This window comes from Acanthamoeba castellanii, assembly GCF_000313135.1.
Source record: "Acanthamoeba castellanii str. Neff unplaced genomic scaffold scf7180000084624, whole genome shotgun sequence".
Taxonomy (NCBI): Eukaryota; Discosea; order Longamoebia; family Acanthamoebidae; genus Acanthamoeba; species Acanthamoeba castellanii.
Window position 1 is genome coordinate 235094 of NW_004457269.1, and position 13826 is coordinate 248919.

The following is a 13826-nucleotide window of genomic DNA, read 5'->3' on the forward strand; positions in this document are numbered from 1 at the left end:
GCGAAGACATGGGGACATTGCTGGAAGCCTCGCGTTCCACCACCATGGCTAGCACAACAGGGTGAGCGGGACTCCACGACATCCTCTGTTGGGCTGCACAAGACAGGAGAACCACAGGAAGGAGTTTGACGCCTAAGTCCCAACTGCGGCCCGCCGCGGCCGCTAAGTCCTACACGGTGGCCAACTATGGCGAGATGGAGGCCTCAAGTTCTGTAGGAGTTGCGCCGGTTGAACGGCAAAGACCACACCACCGAAGCCAAGTTGACTTCAGCCAGTACCATTCACGACCTCGTCGTCCTGGCGGTCAGTTCCCTCGAGCCGCTGCACCACGTGCCATGTGAATCCAACCCGACCGCAACGCCCGGCGCCTCTATCGACGGTCGGACCGTCTTCGTCGCTTGGAGGTTTCGACGCGGCCTGTGCTAGTAATATCTACAGCAACGACGACGAAGACGATCTCGCGGATGGCAATGCAACCATCTTCGCTGACGGTTTCTCTTCTGCCCAAGGAACTGCCGACCGCCGCACCATTATATGCCAACTGTGTCGGCATCGTGCAAACTCGCCATCTCCCCGTGACCCTGCGTCCGTTGCTCCTCATGCTACAATGAAGTTGCATCCGTCCTCCCGTTATGCTGAATCCCGCTGGCAAACAGATGGCCTGGGCGGTTGGGAAGGGGAGAGGGAGAACAGGGATGCACAGTAGAGAGGGCAAAGTGGTGGGTTCGGGTTTAGGTGTAGGGTTGGGTTTAGGCCCGACAGGCTGCCACGTTTCTTTGTGCCTCTCTTGCCTCACTTCCGGCAACACCGAGAAGTAGGACACCTTCGTGGTCTGACATTGGGCGGCGTTGGCTTCGGTTGGCCATGTGCTTGCGGAAGGTGTTGTACAACCCCAGAAGGAGCCCAGTTGGTACTGGTTGTGATAACGGCACGTCGCGCTTCCCCAAAGGTGCTGGTGCTGTCCGCCGACCTTTGGTCACCAAGCCCAGGGAGGTAGTTTTGGTCCAACTTCGTCTACCGCACTCGCGCGCGCACACGCATGACGACTGAAAGCGAGGAGGTGTGGAAGTTTACGGCCTTGGGTTCTTGGGTCCAGACGGACAAGGCAGCGGTCGCGACGACCCTCCCCTCGTGGCCCTCCAAGAAGGGCATACTTTCGCAAGCCTATATGATCTCGTCGGCATGACGTGGCGCGCTGGTATGTCCTGCCCCTGATGACGAGGATGCCGACGGTGTGCCACGAACTGCGGCAGCACCTGTGTGCTTCCATCCCTCCCCTCGGGAGAGACCAAGACAACTACCGCCTGTGCCACCGGTTCACGAGGACGGTGTGCTATTGCGAGCCTCGGCGGGTGTCTGACCAAGGCTGGAGAGACCCGCGCGCCAAGGGAGGAACACTCGAGTAAGGAAAGGAAGAAGAGGAGGCGCCAGTTGGCGGAGTGGAAGCATTCGGACTGACTGGCGCTCATGTCTGCCGTACCGGCCAGACCCTACAAGGACGACTTCATCGGTGCGACCCACGAATGGTCAGACAGATACGCCCGCCCGATGGCCGGAGCTGACCAACACGCCGGACATGGCCCACACCAAGCGACTGGCCTTCGCATCCTGGGTGATGGCGACCTACTTGCCCATCTGCGACGACATCATGGAAGCCAACAACGCCCCTGCCTGGGCCTTTGCGTGACGGCGACCCTTCGGGCCTCCAATGCCTACGGGGCGGCCTCAGCGACCACCGAGAGCGCGGAGGTCGCGGGTGGCCTTGGTGTTGGCAAAGACCATCTTGCACAGTCGGCGTCCAAGGGCAGTGGACCTGGCTGCTGTGACATAAAGACCATATCGATCAAGTTTCTGCTGTTTATTGTTAGGCTTCCGGGGTGACGGTCCAGTTAATGCCTTCTTCGACCTCTACGTGGTAGTTTTTACCTCGCAAATGACCCAGGGCACGCTGACGGACTGTCTCCTGGTAGGGGTCGCACGCACTAACCAATTCAGCATAGCTCTCCAAGACCTTCTCGAATTGCATGCCAGAAGTAGACTGCGGTACTTGGCGGGGGGTTCGTGGGGTAGGTTGCTGCAACTCGAGCACGTTGAACTTGGTTGGCTGGCGCTGTTTATCATTCTGATTCATTAGTTCTTCTATCTTGTCGATCAACCTATCGACAGCCTCCACAGTGGCTGCCTCCTGTCCAAATCAAAACATCAGACCGCAGCAAAAACAATAACGATAGAGGAGGCATGAATGACCTGGCGCTGCTGTTACCGACCACCATGTCCCTCACTGACGGGAAGGAGAGACAGGTGTCAAAAACCCCATAGAATCCTATTCGTTGCTATTTACTATTATTACTGGTGACTCCAAGCACATGGTCGCGACTCCTTCAGGCCAGTTGCCAAGGGCTTTTGTTATTAATAACCACCGCAGAAATGCTGCCAAGTTGGCGCTATGAATATTCAGCCGCGGTACCTCAACTGCTCTAGTCAATATGCTCACGCAACCCGATGGATGTCAGCCTGGCGGCCATCCGTCTGCTTCGTCCTGCGCGGGCACGGGCACGCACCGTTGATAAAGGCCGTAGAGTAGAGGAGGTTACGTTGCTGGCTCGTGACGGCGGCCGGGTCCTGCATGGCGGTCGATCATGCCCGGAACACGTCGACCAGGATGGACGTCCTCAGGGGACCGGAGTAGGGCTCCACGTCGTACTTGGCGAGGACGGCACCCGCGATGGCGACCTCGGCTCCGGCGGCACAGAGGAAGGCGGGGTTGGCCGTCGCCATGGCGTCTGCATCCTCTATCCCGAGTACGGAGGGCATGGACGTCTCCCCCGTCAGGGGCTTGTTCTTGGCACATTCTTGCCGCCAGGTGCGGGCGGCGTCCAACACGGCTGACCTCAGCCACGCCTCCGGCATGTAGAGGCTGTCGGTCACCAGCGCAACATCCGACGGCACATCGCTCCAGTCCATCGACAGCATCATCTCTGCGATGGTCTGGACACCAGGGCCAGGGTCAGAGCCATTGGGGGCGACCTTGTCCCCCTTCTTCCATGTACCAGTGTGAACGCCTCGACGGTTGCCAGACTAGTGAACAGCGTCACAGCCGACTGATTTCGACGGAAATAACCAACCTCAACGGCGCCTTTGGCACTCCTGACCAGAAGGAGGACACCCCACGCAAAACCTTCCTCAGTAACTACCGCGAGGTGCGCCACATCAGCGAGTTCAAGGAGACCTTTGACGCCGGCAAGTTCAGGCTGCCCGTGAGCATGCTGCACAACCACGCCCGCTAACTCTTTGTCAAAGGTCGTTGCTTAGGCCCAAGCATGTCTCTCTCGCCTTTTTACAATCACAAACTGCTTCCCCCCTCCGCCGCGCTCAACCTTAGTTCTCCTCGCGCGCCGCTGGATCTTAACTCTAACCCTAACTATGAGAAGTGTATAGTGCCAAGAGGAGGAGAGCCTTTCGGCTGTCGGCTAAGTGAGAAGATTCCAAGGCCATGACCTCGTTTAGCCACATGAGATCGACGCGCACACGGCCCTAGCGATGCACCCGTGCCTACGGCGAACGACTCGAGGTCCACCAGGAGAAGGATGGAGTCCTGTCTGTTCCCCAGCAGAGATTTGATGGTGTTGCTATTGAAGGTGGCAAGGAGTTGGCCCATGAAGATGTCGTCGCCGCCGTCGTAGGTCGGTACACCGTTGGTTGCGAGGTGGCTCCTCCGGCCAGAGGTCGGCCGTCTCCATGACTACGGTCCAAAACCGGTTGCGAGGCGCGGCCAGTGTTGTGGCGTAGCCCAACGCTAGTTGCAGACGATGATCGTCCTCCTTCGCGTGGCTGAGGAGGAGGAGTTAGCATCTTGCCCCCGTGCTCCGATGGCGCCGTCGAACGGTGGAGCCTACGCAGCGGTCTGCTAGTTGAGGCGAGGTCTCGCGGCGAGAGGAAGGAAAGCATACAGAGACCGGCAGTGGGCGCGACGGTGTTCAGCACCAGAGGCCGGATCTCCTCCCGGAGACAGGCGCGCTTGCCTTGGCCGCACGCCTCCTCCTTTTCTCGTATGACTGGCGCTTCTCTTCACGGTAGGCCACGGCGGTGGTGGACAACCTTAGCAGAGTGGATTCAACTCAACACTACACCTTGTCTGCTCCTCCCTCCCACATTCAAGGCGGAGGCGGAGGACGGAAACGGTACCACGCCCTCGCCAGGAGCACGAGCCTCTCTTGCACACGAAATACCTGAGCCTCCTCGATCTCCTTGGACGACATATAGACACCCTGCTGTCTCCCTCCTTCTGCTTCATTTCATTCCCAAATCTATTGCGCCAAGAGGAGACGCCCCTTCTGGCCGGCGGCAAAGTGGGAAGGGAAGAAGGTCATGACTTCAGCGAACCACGTCTTCTCCTCGCCATCCTCGAGTCTTTTGCAGTAGGCAAGGCACAGTTGGATCGCAAGGGACAAATGGGCGGCAGTCTCGTCCGGCCTCTGGGGACGTCGAGGCGAGGGAGGCGAGGTCGCGCGGCGGAAGGAAGGACAGAATGCAGAGTTGAGCGAGAGGGAAAGACAACGGGAGAACGTTCCTATGGCCACTTGCCCCCAGCACTAATATACGGAGTTAGTCACACTCGCAGCACTCTGGATTCTCCTTTCTTGACATTCGCCCAGACGTGAGCCCTTGGGTGTGACGGCAGGTTCAACCCAACCGTGGGTCACATTAATGCTGGTCTGACAGGTGAGAAGCACGCCTGGGCCTTTGTGGCGACCTGCCGCAGCGCGCGCAGGCTTGTCTTGGGCCAGCGAGAAAGTGTCGATGGCACTGTCAGCCGACGGGTTCTGGCAGCCTATGCGACGGCCAACGGCGTAGCCCACCCCAGGCTCACAAGCGGAGCCGTCAATGGCCTCGTGCTTTACGCTTCCCTCCTGTGGGCGCGCACCATGCGCAATACTCCTCGCCCTATGGCTGCGTCATGCTTGTGGACCGTGGCTGCCTTGGCCGGGAGGCGGGCATGGCAATGCTACAAGCGCCACATGGCGCATCCCATCCCAAGAGCCACCCCATCATTTGGCGCTGGTGGGAGCCGACCTTCATACTGACCGACGGCAGAGTGGAAGGCGATGCGACCGCCGCCGCTGCAAACAACCACATCGGACCCCTGTGTCATGATGATGCTCATGGCTTCGTCGGTGCGAGAGGAGATCGACCCTACGGTGGAAACTTGCCTGGCGGAGGTTGCTCAAGACGTGGCGCGCTGGTACCTCTTCCCGCTCATCACGACGATGCCGACGGCGGGCCTTCAACTGCGGCAGCATCTGACTGGGTCGTGCGGCAATGACGTCGACCAAAACGACTCGGAGTTGTACCATTTTGCGCGGACCGCGTGCTACGTTGCCGTCTTGGCGGGTGCTTGACCACGGCCCAGCGTCGCGCGAAACAGGTGCCGAGGTACGAAGAACGCGTCCACGAGGACGGGAGGAAGAGGAGGCGCCTCGAGGCTACACGCCCATGGAGGGGACGGAAGCACGGAGACTTGTTGGCGCCAAGCCGCCCCGCCCCTACAAGGATGACTTCCTCGGTGCTGCCCACGAGTGGATTGACAGATACATGCGTCGGCTGGCCGGGTCGGACCAGCACTCGGCCATGTCGCCCGTCAAGCGTCTGGCCTTTGGCGAGTGGGTGTTGTCCACCTACCTACCTGCATGTGACCAAGTCATGGAGGCCACCACCGACCTCTCGGCACTGAGTATATGCATGCTCGCCAAGGCTCGCGCGGCCAACGCCTACACAACGGCCGTCGCCGATTACCGCCACCGCGCACACGGCGGCTATCCTGGCGGAGGGGAAACGGCGGCACCGGACATGCACAGGGCAAAGCACCAATTTCGACATGCTGTCGCGAGCGCCACGCGCCGACCGTGCGCACTTTGGGCCTACATGCTCCACACGGTGTGCACCTTGTACGACGTTGCCATACACGAGGACGCCGCCAACGGCCCTTCCCACTTACATTCCTTCTTGGCTGTCACCTACGAGATGCTGACCGACGAAACCAGCCTCGCCCTGGCCGGGTCTGAACCCGGCGGGTGCCGCGGACAACGAAACCAAGCCGCCAACATGATCGACGAGTTGCTGCTGCTGGGCAAGGCCCAAGGCGACAAGGCCGGGCACGACAGCCTACACTCGGCTCTGGACAAGGTGGAAGACAATCTCGGCCTGGCGGACGCGGAATGCGATGAAACAGAGTCGGACTGAGTGGTGTATTGGGCGAGGGGGGAAGGAAGAAAAAAGACAGAGAGCTGGGCTTGGATACACGCCAGCACAAACTACAGGCGCTGTGTGGTAGGGAGACCGAGGGTGGCTCTGCCGGGCTCATCGACGTCGGCGTGGTAGCACTTGAGTCCGACTAGACTCTTGTCGATGAACTTGAGCTCTGCGCGCACCGCGTCCAACGCCGAACCCAACACGCAGTGGATGAGGCGGTTGCGGTCGCGCATGGTCACGCCGGAAGGGCACGGCGGCAACACCGAGGTGGCGGCTAGGAAGGGAGCCTTGCTGTCGTCGCACCACCGCTGGAGTCGCGAGACGATGCTTTTGCAGGCGCGCGGACGACGATAGACGTGCTGCCAGCGCGCCGTGCCGGGCATGGTGATGGTCTTGGGGTCGACGCCGCTGGCTTCGGCTTCCGCGACGGCCTTCATGTCGTCCAACCAGCGGGCGACGTAGGACACGCGATAGTCGGCCATGGCGATGCTGTGGCTCTCGCTGTCCAAACCGGGCATGTGATGTGTTTCAGGCCAACGACGAGCGATCTCGTCAATGTCCCAGCCCTCGGCCAATTGTGCTAGCGTCTCCTCGTAGGCACTCCTCTCACATCTTTGTCTATGGCTCTTTCAAGAGCGCGCAAGGAACAGAGACTCTTTCTGGTCTTTCTTTCTGCTAGATGGGGGGACGGCAAGGGACTGCATTTCAAGGGTCATGCATACGGAGAACAGGGTTTTGCCTACTCGTCGATGTGTTCCTGCAAGACGATCGCCGTCAGTCGAGCGGCCATCCTTTCGATGTCGGCTTCGTCTTCGGCGGTCACCGGCACGCCGTTGGTAAAGGCCGTAAAGTAGAGCAGCCCCCGCTGGTGGCTGGTGGTGGCAGCGGGGTCTTGCATCGCGACCGACCACGCCTGGAAGACGTCGACAGGGATGGATGTCCTGAGCGGCCCATTGAAGGGCTCCACATGGTACTTGTCGAGCACGGCGCCAGCGAGGGCCGCTTCAGCGCCGGCGGCACACAGGAAGGCGGGACTGGCCACAGCCAGGTCTTCTGCGTCCGGCACTCCGAGGACGCGCAGAGCGTGCACCAGGCGGGCCGTGCGCTCGGCCGTCAGGGGCTTGTTCTTGGCACACTCTTCCTGCCAGGTGCGGGCGGCGTCCAGCACGGGTCGACCGTGCTTCTTTTGACGCTGCCTCTTGTCGGCCCTACTGGGCTTGGCAAAGATGGGCTGCGCGGTGTTGGCCAGCACATAGGCCCACAGTTGGGCCAGCGCATCGGTCAGGTCGCAGGCCGACACGGTGGCCGTCCTCAGTCGGCGGTCGCGCCACGCCTCTGGCATGTAGAGCATGTCGGCCAACCATGCCACCGCCGTCGGCACGTCGTTCCAGTTGACAGGCAACATCATGGCTTCGATGTCCTGCACGCCGGGGCCATCAAAGGCCTTCTTCTTCCTCCTTTTGTTGTTGTTGTTCTTTGCCTTCTTCGCCTTGCTTGTGCCAGCCATGTCCGCGTGTGGCCACTGAGAGAGACCTGCGAGAAAGTCGCTGAGCACCCTGCCGTAGGGCGCAAGATCACGAGGCACCTTGGCTTCGTTGCGCTGGATGGGCCTGTAGCAGAGGCCACCGTCCTTCTTGGCAGCCGGATTGTACTCGATCCTCACGCCGTGGACAAACTGCACGGGAGCACCGGCACTGCCATCGCCGAGGTAGAACAGCGCCACCTCAGAGTAGGTGTTGCCGTCGGTCTCGAGGATCTGAAAGTAGTGATCCTGGCAGTCGTTCTCTTGCCACTCGTGTTGCTGCTGCTGATCGAATTGGTCATCGAGGGAGAATGGGTCCATCGGGGCACGAACGCGGGAGGTGATGTCAAGACGCTTTGTCGTTACAGTCCAGATGCTCCGGTCAGGTCAGTCGAGAAAGGGTGAGGCACACCACACAAAAGGGGATGCCCAAGGGTGCAGGTGTGTACGGAATTGTGGCCTCACCGAGGCCACTGTGCCGGATCATCGCAGAAGCAGGACTGGGTGCCTGATGCGGCTATGGTGTGGCTGCCTGGCCGGCAGGGGGGTTCGACGCACCATGCCATGTCTTTGCGCTCCAAAACAAAATAACCCTAAGTACCTCATACTGCCAACATCTCTCGGCCATGCAATCGCCTCTAGTCAAGATCCGCAGAGTATGCGACACGCTGGACTGCCATGCGTCTACCAGTTGCGCGCACGGCGATGTCTTCTCGTACATCGCCACCGATGTGCTTTGCGAAATCCTCTCCTACCTCGCGGCACGAGACGTCCTGAGGCTGTCGCTGACGTGCAGAGCCCTGCGATATGCCGCCGTCATTCGGCCCTTGGGCTGCTTCTCCTGCAGCATCGAGCAGATCAAGGACCTAGTGGCAACCTGCCGTGGCCAGCGACAGACCACCACTACCAACGCTCTTGCGGCCCACTTTGCGTGCGCTTCGTCCTTGGCCGCGGCATTCAACCCCTACGTGCCTGGCGGCGACAACGCACACAACCTCTTCGCGGCTGATAGTCTTTGCCTCCTCACCGACACTCTGCCTCTGTCGAGCCGCGCCCTCTCCAAGTTTTGCGCAGCGGCTGCTCACCCACTACCACCGCCACTGCAACCACCGGTGGCCACAACGGGCACGATCATCATCGCCTCGGGCATGCAGTCCCACCACAAGACGAGGTCGCTGTTGGCTTGCTCGCAAGAGCACATCGCTGCTTTGGAGGGCGAGCGACCCAGGTTCAACATCGACCTTCTCGTCGACGTCAACCCTTCGGCGGCTTCAGAGAAGGTCCTCGCGTCTCGAAGAGCATGGGTCTACCAGAGTGAAGCCCGAGACCTCAAGAAGATGCTGACCAAGAACCGACCACGGGACAATCTTCTCATCGACGGCAGCGCCAAAAACCGCAACTTTCACTTTGACGGGCCGACCTTGGCCGGCCTTGGCGCATTGGACGCCGGTCTCTCCAGCCTTTGTCTCTTTGTGAGCGCGTCGAGTCGAGGTGCTTTGGACGAAACGGCATCGACAACGGCAAGTGCGGAGACCACCAAGCCACTGATCACGGCACTGGCTCTTTCGGCCCTCCAGGTAGCGCTCTTGCAACGCACGACGTTGGTCTTGGTGTCAGTGCACTGGTATGAACAGGGCCTGAAACTGGCTCACATTATCCGCCAAGACCCGCGTGCCGCGACGCTCAAGATTGCCATGTGCCAGTGCGACGCCTCATCAGCGATGAACCGGAACGTGGACCTCGATGGTGTGTTAGCATGATGATGGCGACGGCGGACGGCGTCACCGGACGTGAGGAGAGACGAGACCCAGGAGTGCCTTTGTGCCTTATTTTTCCTCCCTTTTCGTCGTGTCGCAACCTGGGTGTACCTACGGAAAGTCATCGGAGTTTGCTGGCTGTTGGCAAAGCACACATAGTTCGCCTCCCCAAGCAAACCGTCCCTTTGACCCTTCCTTCCTCCCCTTTGAACACCCATCTCTGTTTGGAGCCAGCCCCCCCAAATGGATTCCTACGCCCAGCGGTACCAGATTAGCGGCCCGCCCGCTGCCATCCAATACCTCAAGACCTACCACTTCTATCCCAAGGGTAACACGTGGCGGAGTACGGGCCTCTACGACGACCCTCTAGCCGACCCACTCGCCAACCAGGATGGAGTGGTGCACATGAGCGACCCTAACCACATCGCCTTCTCGGCTTTCGTGCCCGCCGAGAGCGTCGAAGAGGACGCGGCGCAGATGGCCCGGCACCTGCCGGCCAACACCACGCTTACCGTGCTCGGGTTCGACGCGGACAACTACGACGATCCGGGCCAGAGTTTGACGCTGGAGGGCTCCACTGGCATCTTGCTGGCCCGCGACAACCAATTCCCAGCGCCCATCATCGCCAAGACCTACTTCCCCCAACTCTTTGAGGAACTGTCGCTCCAGGTGCGCGAGAGGAACGCTATCAAGCACGCCAACGAGATGGCCGGCAACCTGGCCCGCGACGGCCTCATCCCCCGAATCGACTCCATATCGGACGACGGATTCGATTGGTTCGTCGAACCAGCACCCTCCATCAAGAGCAAGGCGCAGCAGATCAAGGCCTATACGCGCATCGCGCGACTGCGCGAGTATGATCCCGACTCGTACCGAGTGCTGGGCGAGAGAGCCAAGTTGGCGCTGGACACCGCTTTAGCCGCTGCTGCTCTTGCGCCGAGGCAACCTCGATACTATGTCTCCTAGGCTTCTTGGTTGGGCGTTTCCTTCTCTCTCTCTCCCGGTATTGGCGATCCTCCTCCCTTAATGCCTCTTTGGATGCCTTCCAGTCAATAGAGACAAAGTCCTTTGCCACCTCGTATGCAGTCCAACTCCGCCGACATGTTCAAGTTCGTCGCCGCGCTCGCGCTGATCCTGGCCTTGGCCGGCACCGCGGCGGCCGCCATGCCCCCGAGCAACCTGACCTGCCCGCCGCCCACCTCCTACCCCAAGGGCATGCTCGACAACCTGTGGTCGGCCACGGCGGGCTATTACGGCTCCACCAACGTGACCGGCTACGTGCTAGTCAACACCGGCCGGTACAACTTTGTCCAGGCCAGCAACTTCACCGGCATCTTCGTGCAGTATTACTCGCGAGCCCTCGGCACCTACGTGGCCGAGTATTACATCGACCTCGGCGCCGGCACCGCCGTCATGGTGCTCAACATCACCTTCACCCTGCTGGCGCACGAGAAGAACGTCAACTACAACGAGTTCTGCCTCAACTACAACCCGGCGTCGGCCGTGACCGAGTACCAGCAGGGCAGCCAGATGTCCGACCGCTTCTTCTACGGCACCTACTACGAGAAGTATTCGGCCCGCAACCCCAACAACTACGGCACCATCACGCGCTCCGAGTTCTTCAACTTTGACGCCACGGAGCGCTTCTCCTCGAACTGCCTCACGACTTTTGCCGGCCACGTCGTCACTGGCATGAGTTGCTTTGAGTACGTCAAGGTGTCCAACATCCCCTCGATCAAGTCGGCGCCGGGTCCCCATGGCGCCTTTGGCTCGCTCGAGGACAAGCAGGACACGCACGCCTTCCTCAAGAACTACCGCGAGGTGCGCCACATCAGCGAGTTCAAGGAGACCTTTGATGCCGGCAAGTTCAGGCTGCCCATTAGCATGTTGTATGACGTGTCGCTCAAGCCCTACGTCAACGTCGCCGTTGTGGCCTAAGCCGATCAACCGGAGGGGGGGCGAGAACAGATGGCGCGCGGGGTGTGTGGGTGTGGTTAGAGGAGGGGGCAAAGTAATAAGAGGCAATTGATCATTTCAAGAAACAAACCCAACCTTCGTGCCCCGCCGAGTGCTTGTGGTTGTTTGGTCGATCGTACTGAGAGTAAGAGGAGGGTGCATTCATGTCCAAGACAAGAGTGAGCGAGTCCGTCGTATGGACGCGAGGTGGGAAGGGAAGGTGAGGAGGACGTCTTGCAGCCACGGCTTCTCGCGGTGGCCTTCCGAAAGAGAGGCGTCGTAGCGGCACAGCACCTCAGCGGTGAAGGACGAGAGGAAGTCCAGGTTCTGCGCGTCGCCGTTGAGCATGTGGTCGCACGCGAACCGCACGAGATGCTTGATGTTGCACAACTCGAGAGCCAAAACCAGATGGTCGATGGGCTCCTCGTCGGTGCCGCCCTTGGTCCGCCGAGAGCGCACCTTCAGCCATGTGTCCTTGGTTTCCACGACGGCCATCCAAAGGCCGTTGCCTGGCTCGCTCATCCAACTTGGCGCCTTGTTGAGCGGTCGGACACAAAGCGCCAGGAGTTGTACCGCCAGGGACCGCTGGCTCTCGCTCCCCTCGCGGCGGTCGACGCTGAGGCGCCGAAGGAGGTCGCGGCTTCCGGCGAGCAGGCGCTGCCAGTTGTGGGCTGCTTCGAAGAACGTGTCGTGGGAGAGGTGGGTCACCTGGCGCATCCATTCGATCAACGAGGGGTCGATGGACGCCGGCGTGTCATGCGGAACGCGAGCGACAAACTCGGGGTTGGCCAGACGCTGGACGAGGCGGACCAGAGTGCAGGTGTGGGAGTCCACAGAGTTCCGACGAGGGGAAATGCATTTGGTAGTTTCCGCAAGTCATGGGCAGCAACGGGGCAGTTGCCCCGCGAAAGGCTTGGTAGAGCGCACAATGGACGTGTGAATGCCAACTTTGTCTTCGGCGGCGTTCCACAGTAAACACGTAGGGTTGACACAAAAATGGACAAGGCTTCCTGCACGAGGGCATATGCGTGGATGGACACAGGAGGGCTCGGCGGCTACAAAACAACAAGGCCAACTCCCTTCTGCCTCACTCCCTATCAACGACCGCAAGATGAACCCCGTTCACCCTCCATCGACTACTGCCAACCTTGGGGTTTGCGTCGGTTGCCCCTCGGACACCAGCGGCGGCAACAGAGAAGAGGACTTGGTGGCACGCCTTCGTAAGTTCACTACTACTTCGACCGAACACGCGTCCCCAGACGTTCCGCCGGTGTCAAAGAGCCCAAGTGGTAACTTAGCCAAGGTGGACCGGCATGCTATCGAAGCCAAGTCGTCGGAGATTGCAGAAACTGTGCGCCAAATGGTGTGCCGTTTCATGACAGATCAGTCCCTCGTTGGCTGCGCCGCAACTGCCCCCGTCCTCGCGTGCTCTATCGAAACCACCGCTGTGGAGCCCGAGGAGGTCGCAGTTGCGAAGCCCGCCGTCGTGGCCGCGCGGTGGTCGCCGCAGGTCGCCATCCTACCGGCCGTCAGTTTGATACTGGGCGAGGCCCGCCACCTCCTGCTGGGCCATCTCATCCGGGCGGCCAAGCCAGTGGCACAGTGGACAGAGGCTTTCGTGCTCTTCTCGAGAAGCAGTGGGATCTCCGAACGCGCTGTGCCCTACCACACGGTCCAGGACCACGTGGACGGCTATGCCATCTTGGCCTGGGACAACAGCGCAGCCGAACAGCCGACCGTGAAGATGCTGCTCGGCTACCTGTCCGTCATGGACACCGAGAGCAAGCCCGCGCCAGCGCGCCGCCGCCTTCTTATCATCGAGATCGACACCTGGGGGCCTTGCATGATGACCAAGGGCCTGGCGTACCTGCTTAAGAACAGTAAGAGGATGAACCTTGATGTCTACCTCTTGCTGGGCGAGGACCTGGTGGAGATGCCGATCGAATTATACGACCGCCTTTACCTGCCCAAGCGCAGCCAATCCCCCCTCGGTGCCTATGGATGGCCCGTGAGCGCCGACATACTTGGCGACCTCTTGGACAGCGACCTGGTTTTGAACCACGGATATGTGCTCCTCGACAGGAACAATTCCAAGCCTTGCATCCTCAACCCGTGGCGTGCATCCACGCCTTTGTAACGTCTCGCGCTTCCCCTTCATGAGAACATGATATCCAAGTTTTCATCGCTTCTCTCGCCCTTTTCGTCGTCTCTTTCTTGGGCGCCGCCCCACCACGATCCAGCACATGGACGCCATCAGACTTACTATTGGAAGTCGCCCGCACCTCCCTTCATGCGGCACATTTGGAGTAACTCTCTCTCTCTCCGTGAAAGTCTAACCCCAG

At 60.3% G+C, this 13826-nt stretch overlaps 10 protein-coding genes and 1 pseudogene across 10 annotated transcripts; 6 read left to right on the forward strand and 5 right to left on the reverse strand.

The window, feature by feature from the left end:
- Positions 1–1467: 1467 nt before the first annotated feature.
- Positions 1468–1687, forward strand: ACA1_363140 (uncharacterized protein; the record flags this gene model as incomplete). Its single annotated transcript, XM_004333781.1, has 2 exons — positions 1468–1510; positions 1536–1687. 2 exons carry the CDS (start codon positions 1468–1470, stop codon positions 1685–1687), a joined length of 195 nt encoding a protein of 64 aa, XP_004333829.1.
- A 177-nt stretch (positions 1688–1864) lies between these two features.
- On the reverse strand, positions 1865–2131 carry ACA1_363150 (uncharacterized protein; the record flags this gene model as incomplete). Its single annotated transcript, XM_004333782.1, has 2 exons — positions 1865–1963; positions 2090–2131. 2 exons carry the CDS (start codon positions 2129–2131, stop codon positions 1865–1867), a joined length of 141 nt encoding a protein of 46 aa, XP_004333830.1.
- A 506-nt stretch (positions 2132–2637) lies between these two features.
- On the reverse strand, positions 2638–3017 carry ACA1_363160 (annotated as a pseudogene).
- A 27-nt stretch (positions 3018–3044) lies between these two features.
- ACA1_363170 (uncharacterized protein) lies at positions 3045–3287 on the forward strand (the record flags this gene model as incomplete). Its single annotated transcript, XM_004333783.1, has 1 exon — positions 3045–3287. The coding sequence occupies one exon, from the start codon at positions 3045–3047 to the stop codon at positions 3285–3287; it is 243 nt and encodes an 80-aa protein (XP_004333831.1).
- A 1869-nt stretch (positions 3288–5156) lies between these two features.
- ACA1_363180 (uncharacterized protein) lies at positions 5157–6240 on the forward strand (the record flags this gene model as incomplete). Its single annotated transcript, XM_004333784.1, has 2 exons — positions 5157–5391; positions 5426–6240. The coding sequence occupies 2 exons, from the start codon at positions 5157–5159 to the stop codon at positions 6238–6240; spliced, it is 1050 nt and encodes a 349-aa protein (XP_004333832.1).
- Positions 6241–6311: 71 nt separating this feature from the next.
- ACA1_363190 (uncharacterized protein) lies at positions 6312–6767 on the reverse strand (the record flags this gene model as incomplete). Its single annotated transcript, XM_004333785.1, has 1 exon — positions 6312–6767. One exon carries the CDS (start codon positions 6765–6767, stop codon positions 6312–6314), a length of 456 nt encoding a protein of 151 aa, XP_004333833.1.
- A 221-nt stretch (positions 6768–6988) lies between these two features.
- Positions 6989–8092, reverse strand: ACA1_363200 (uncharacterized protein; the record flags this gene model as incomplete). The annotated part of the gene is made up of 1 exon (XM_004333786.1): positions 6989–8092. One exon carries the CDS (start codon positions 8090–8092, stop codon positions 6989–6991), a length of 1104 nt encoding a protein of 367 aa, XP_004333834.1.
- Positions 8093–8397: 305 nt separating this feature from the next.
- Positions 8398–9531, forward strand: ACA1_363210 (Fbox domain containing protein; the record flags this gene model as incomplete). The annotated part of the gene is made up of 1 exon (XM_004333787.1): positions 8398–9531. One exon carries the CDS (start codon positions 8398–8400, stop codon positions 9529–9531), a length of 1134 nt encoding a protein of 377 aa, XP_004333835.1.
- A 240-nt stretch (positions 9532–9771) lies between these two features.
- ACA1_363220 (uncharacterized protein) lies at positions 9772–11466 on the forward strand (the record flags this gene model as incomplete). Its single annotated transcript, XM_004333788.1, has 2 exons — positions 9772–10485; positions 10615–11466. 2 exons carry the CDS (start codon positions 9772–9774, stop codon positions 11464–11466), a joined length of 1566 nt encoding a protein of 521 aa, XP_004333836.1.
- A 180-nt stretch (positions 11467–11646) lies between these two features.
- Positions 11647–12201, reverse strand: ACA1_363230 (uncharacterized protein; the record flags this gene model as incomplete). The annotated part of the gene is made up of 1 exon (XM_004333789.1): positions 11647–12201. One exon carries the CDS (start codon positions 12199–12201, stop codon positions 11647–11649), a length of 555 nt encoding a protein of 184 aa, XP_004333837.1.
- A 394-nt stretch (positions 12202–12595) lies between these two features.
- On the forward strand, positions 12596–13621 carry ACA1_363240 (uncharacterized protein; the record flags this gene model as incomplete). Its single annotated transcript, XM_004333790.1, has 1 exon — positions 12596–13621. The coding sequence occupies one exon, from the start codon at positions 12596–12598 to the stop codon at positions 13619–13621; it is 1026 nt and encodes a 341-aa protein (XP_004333838.1).
- Between the last annotated feature and the right edge of the window lie 205 nt (positions 13622–13826).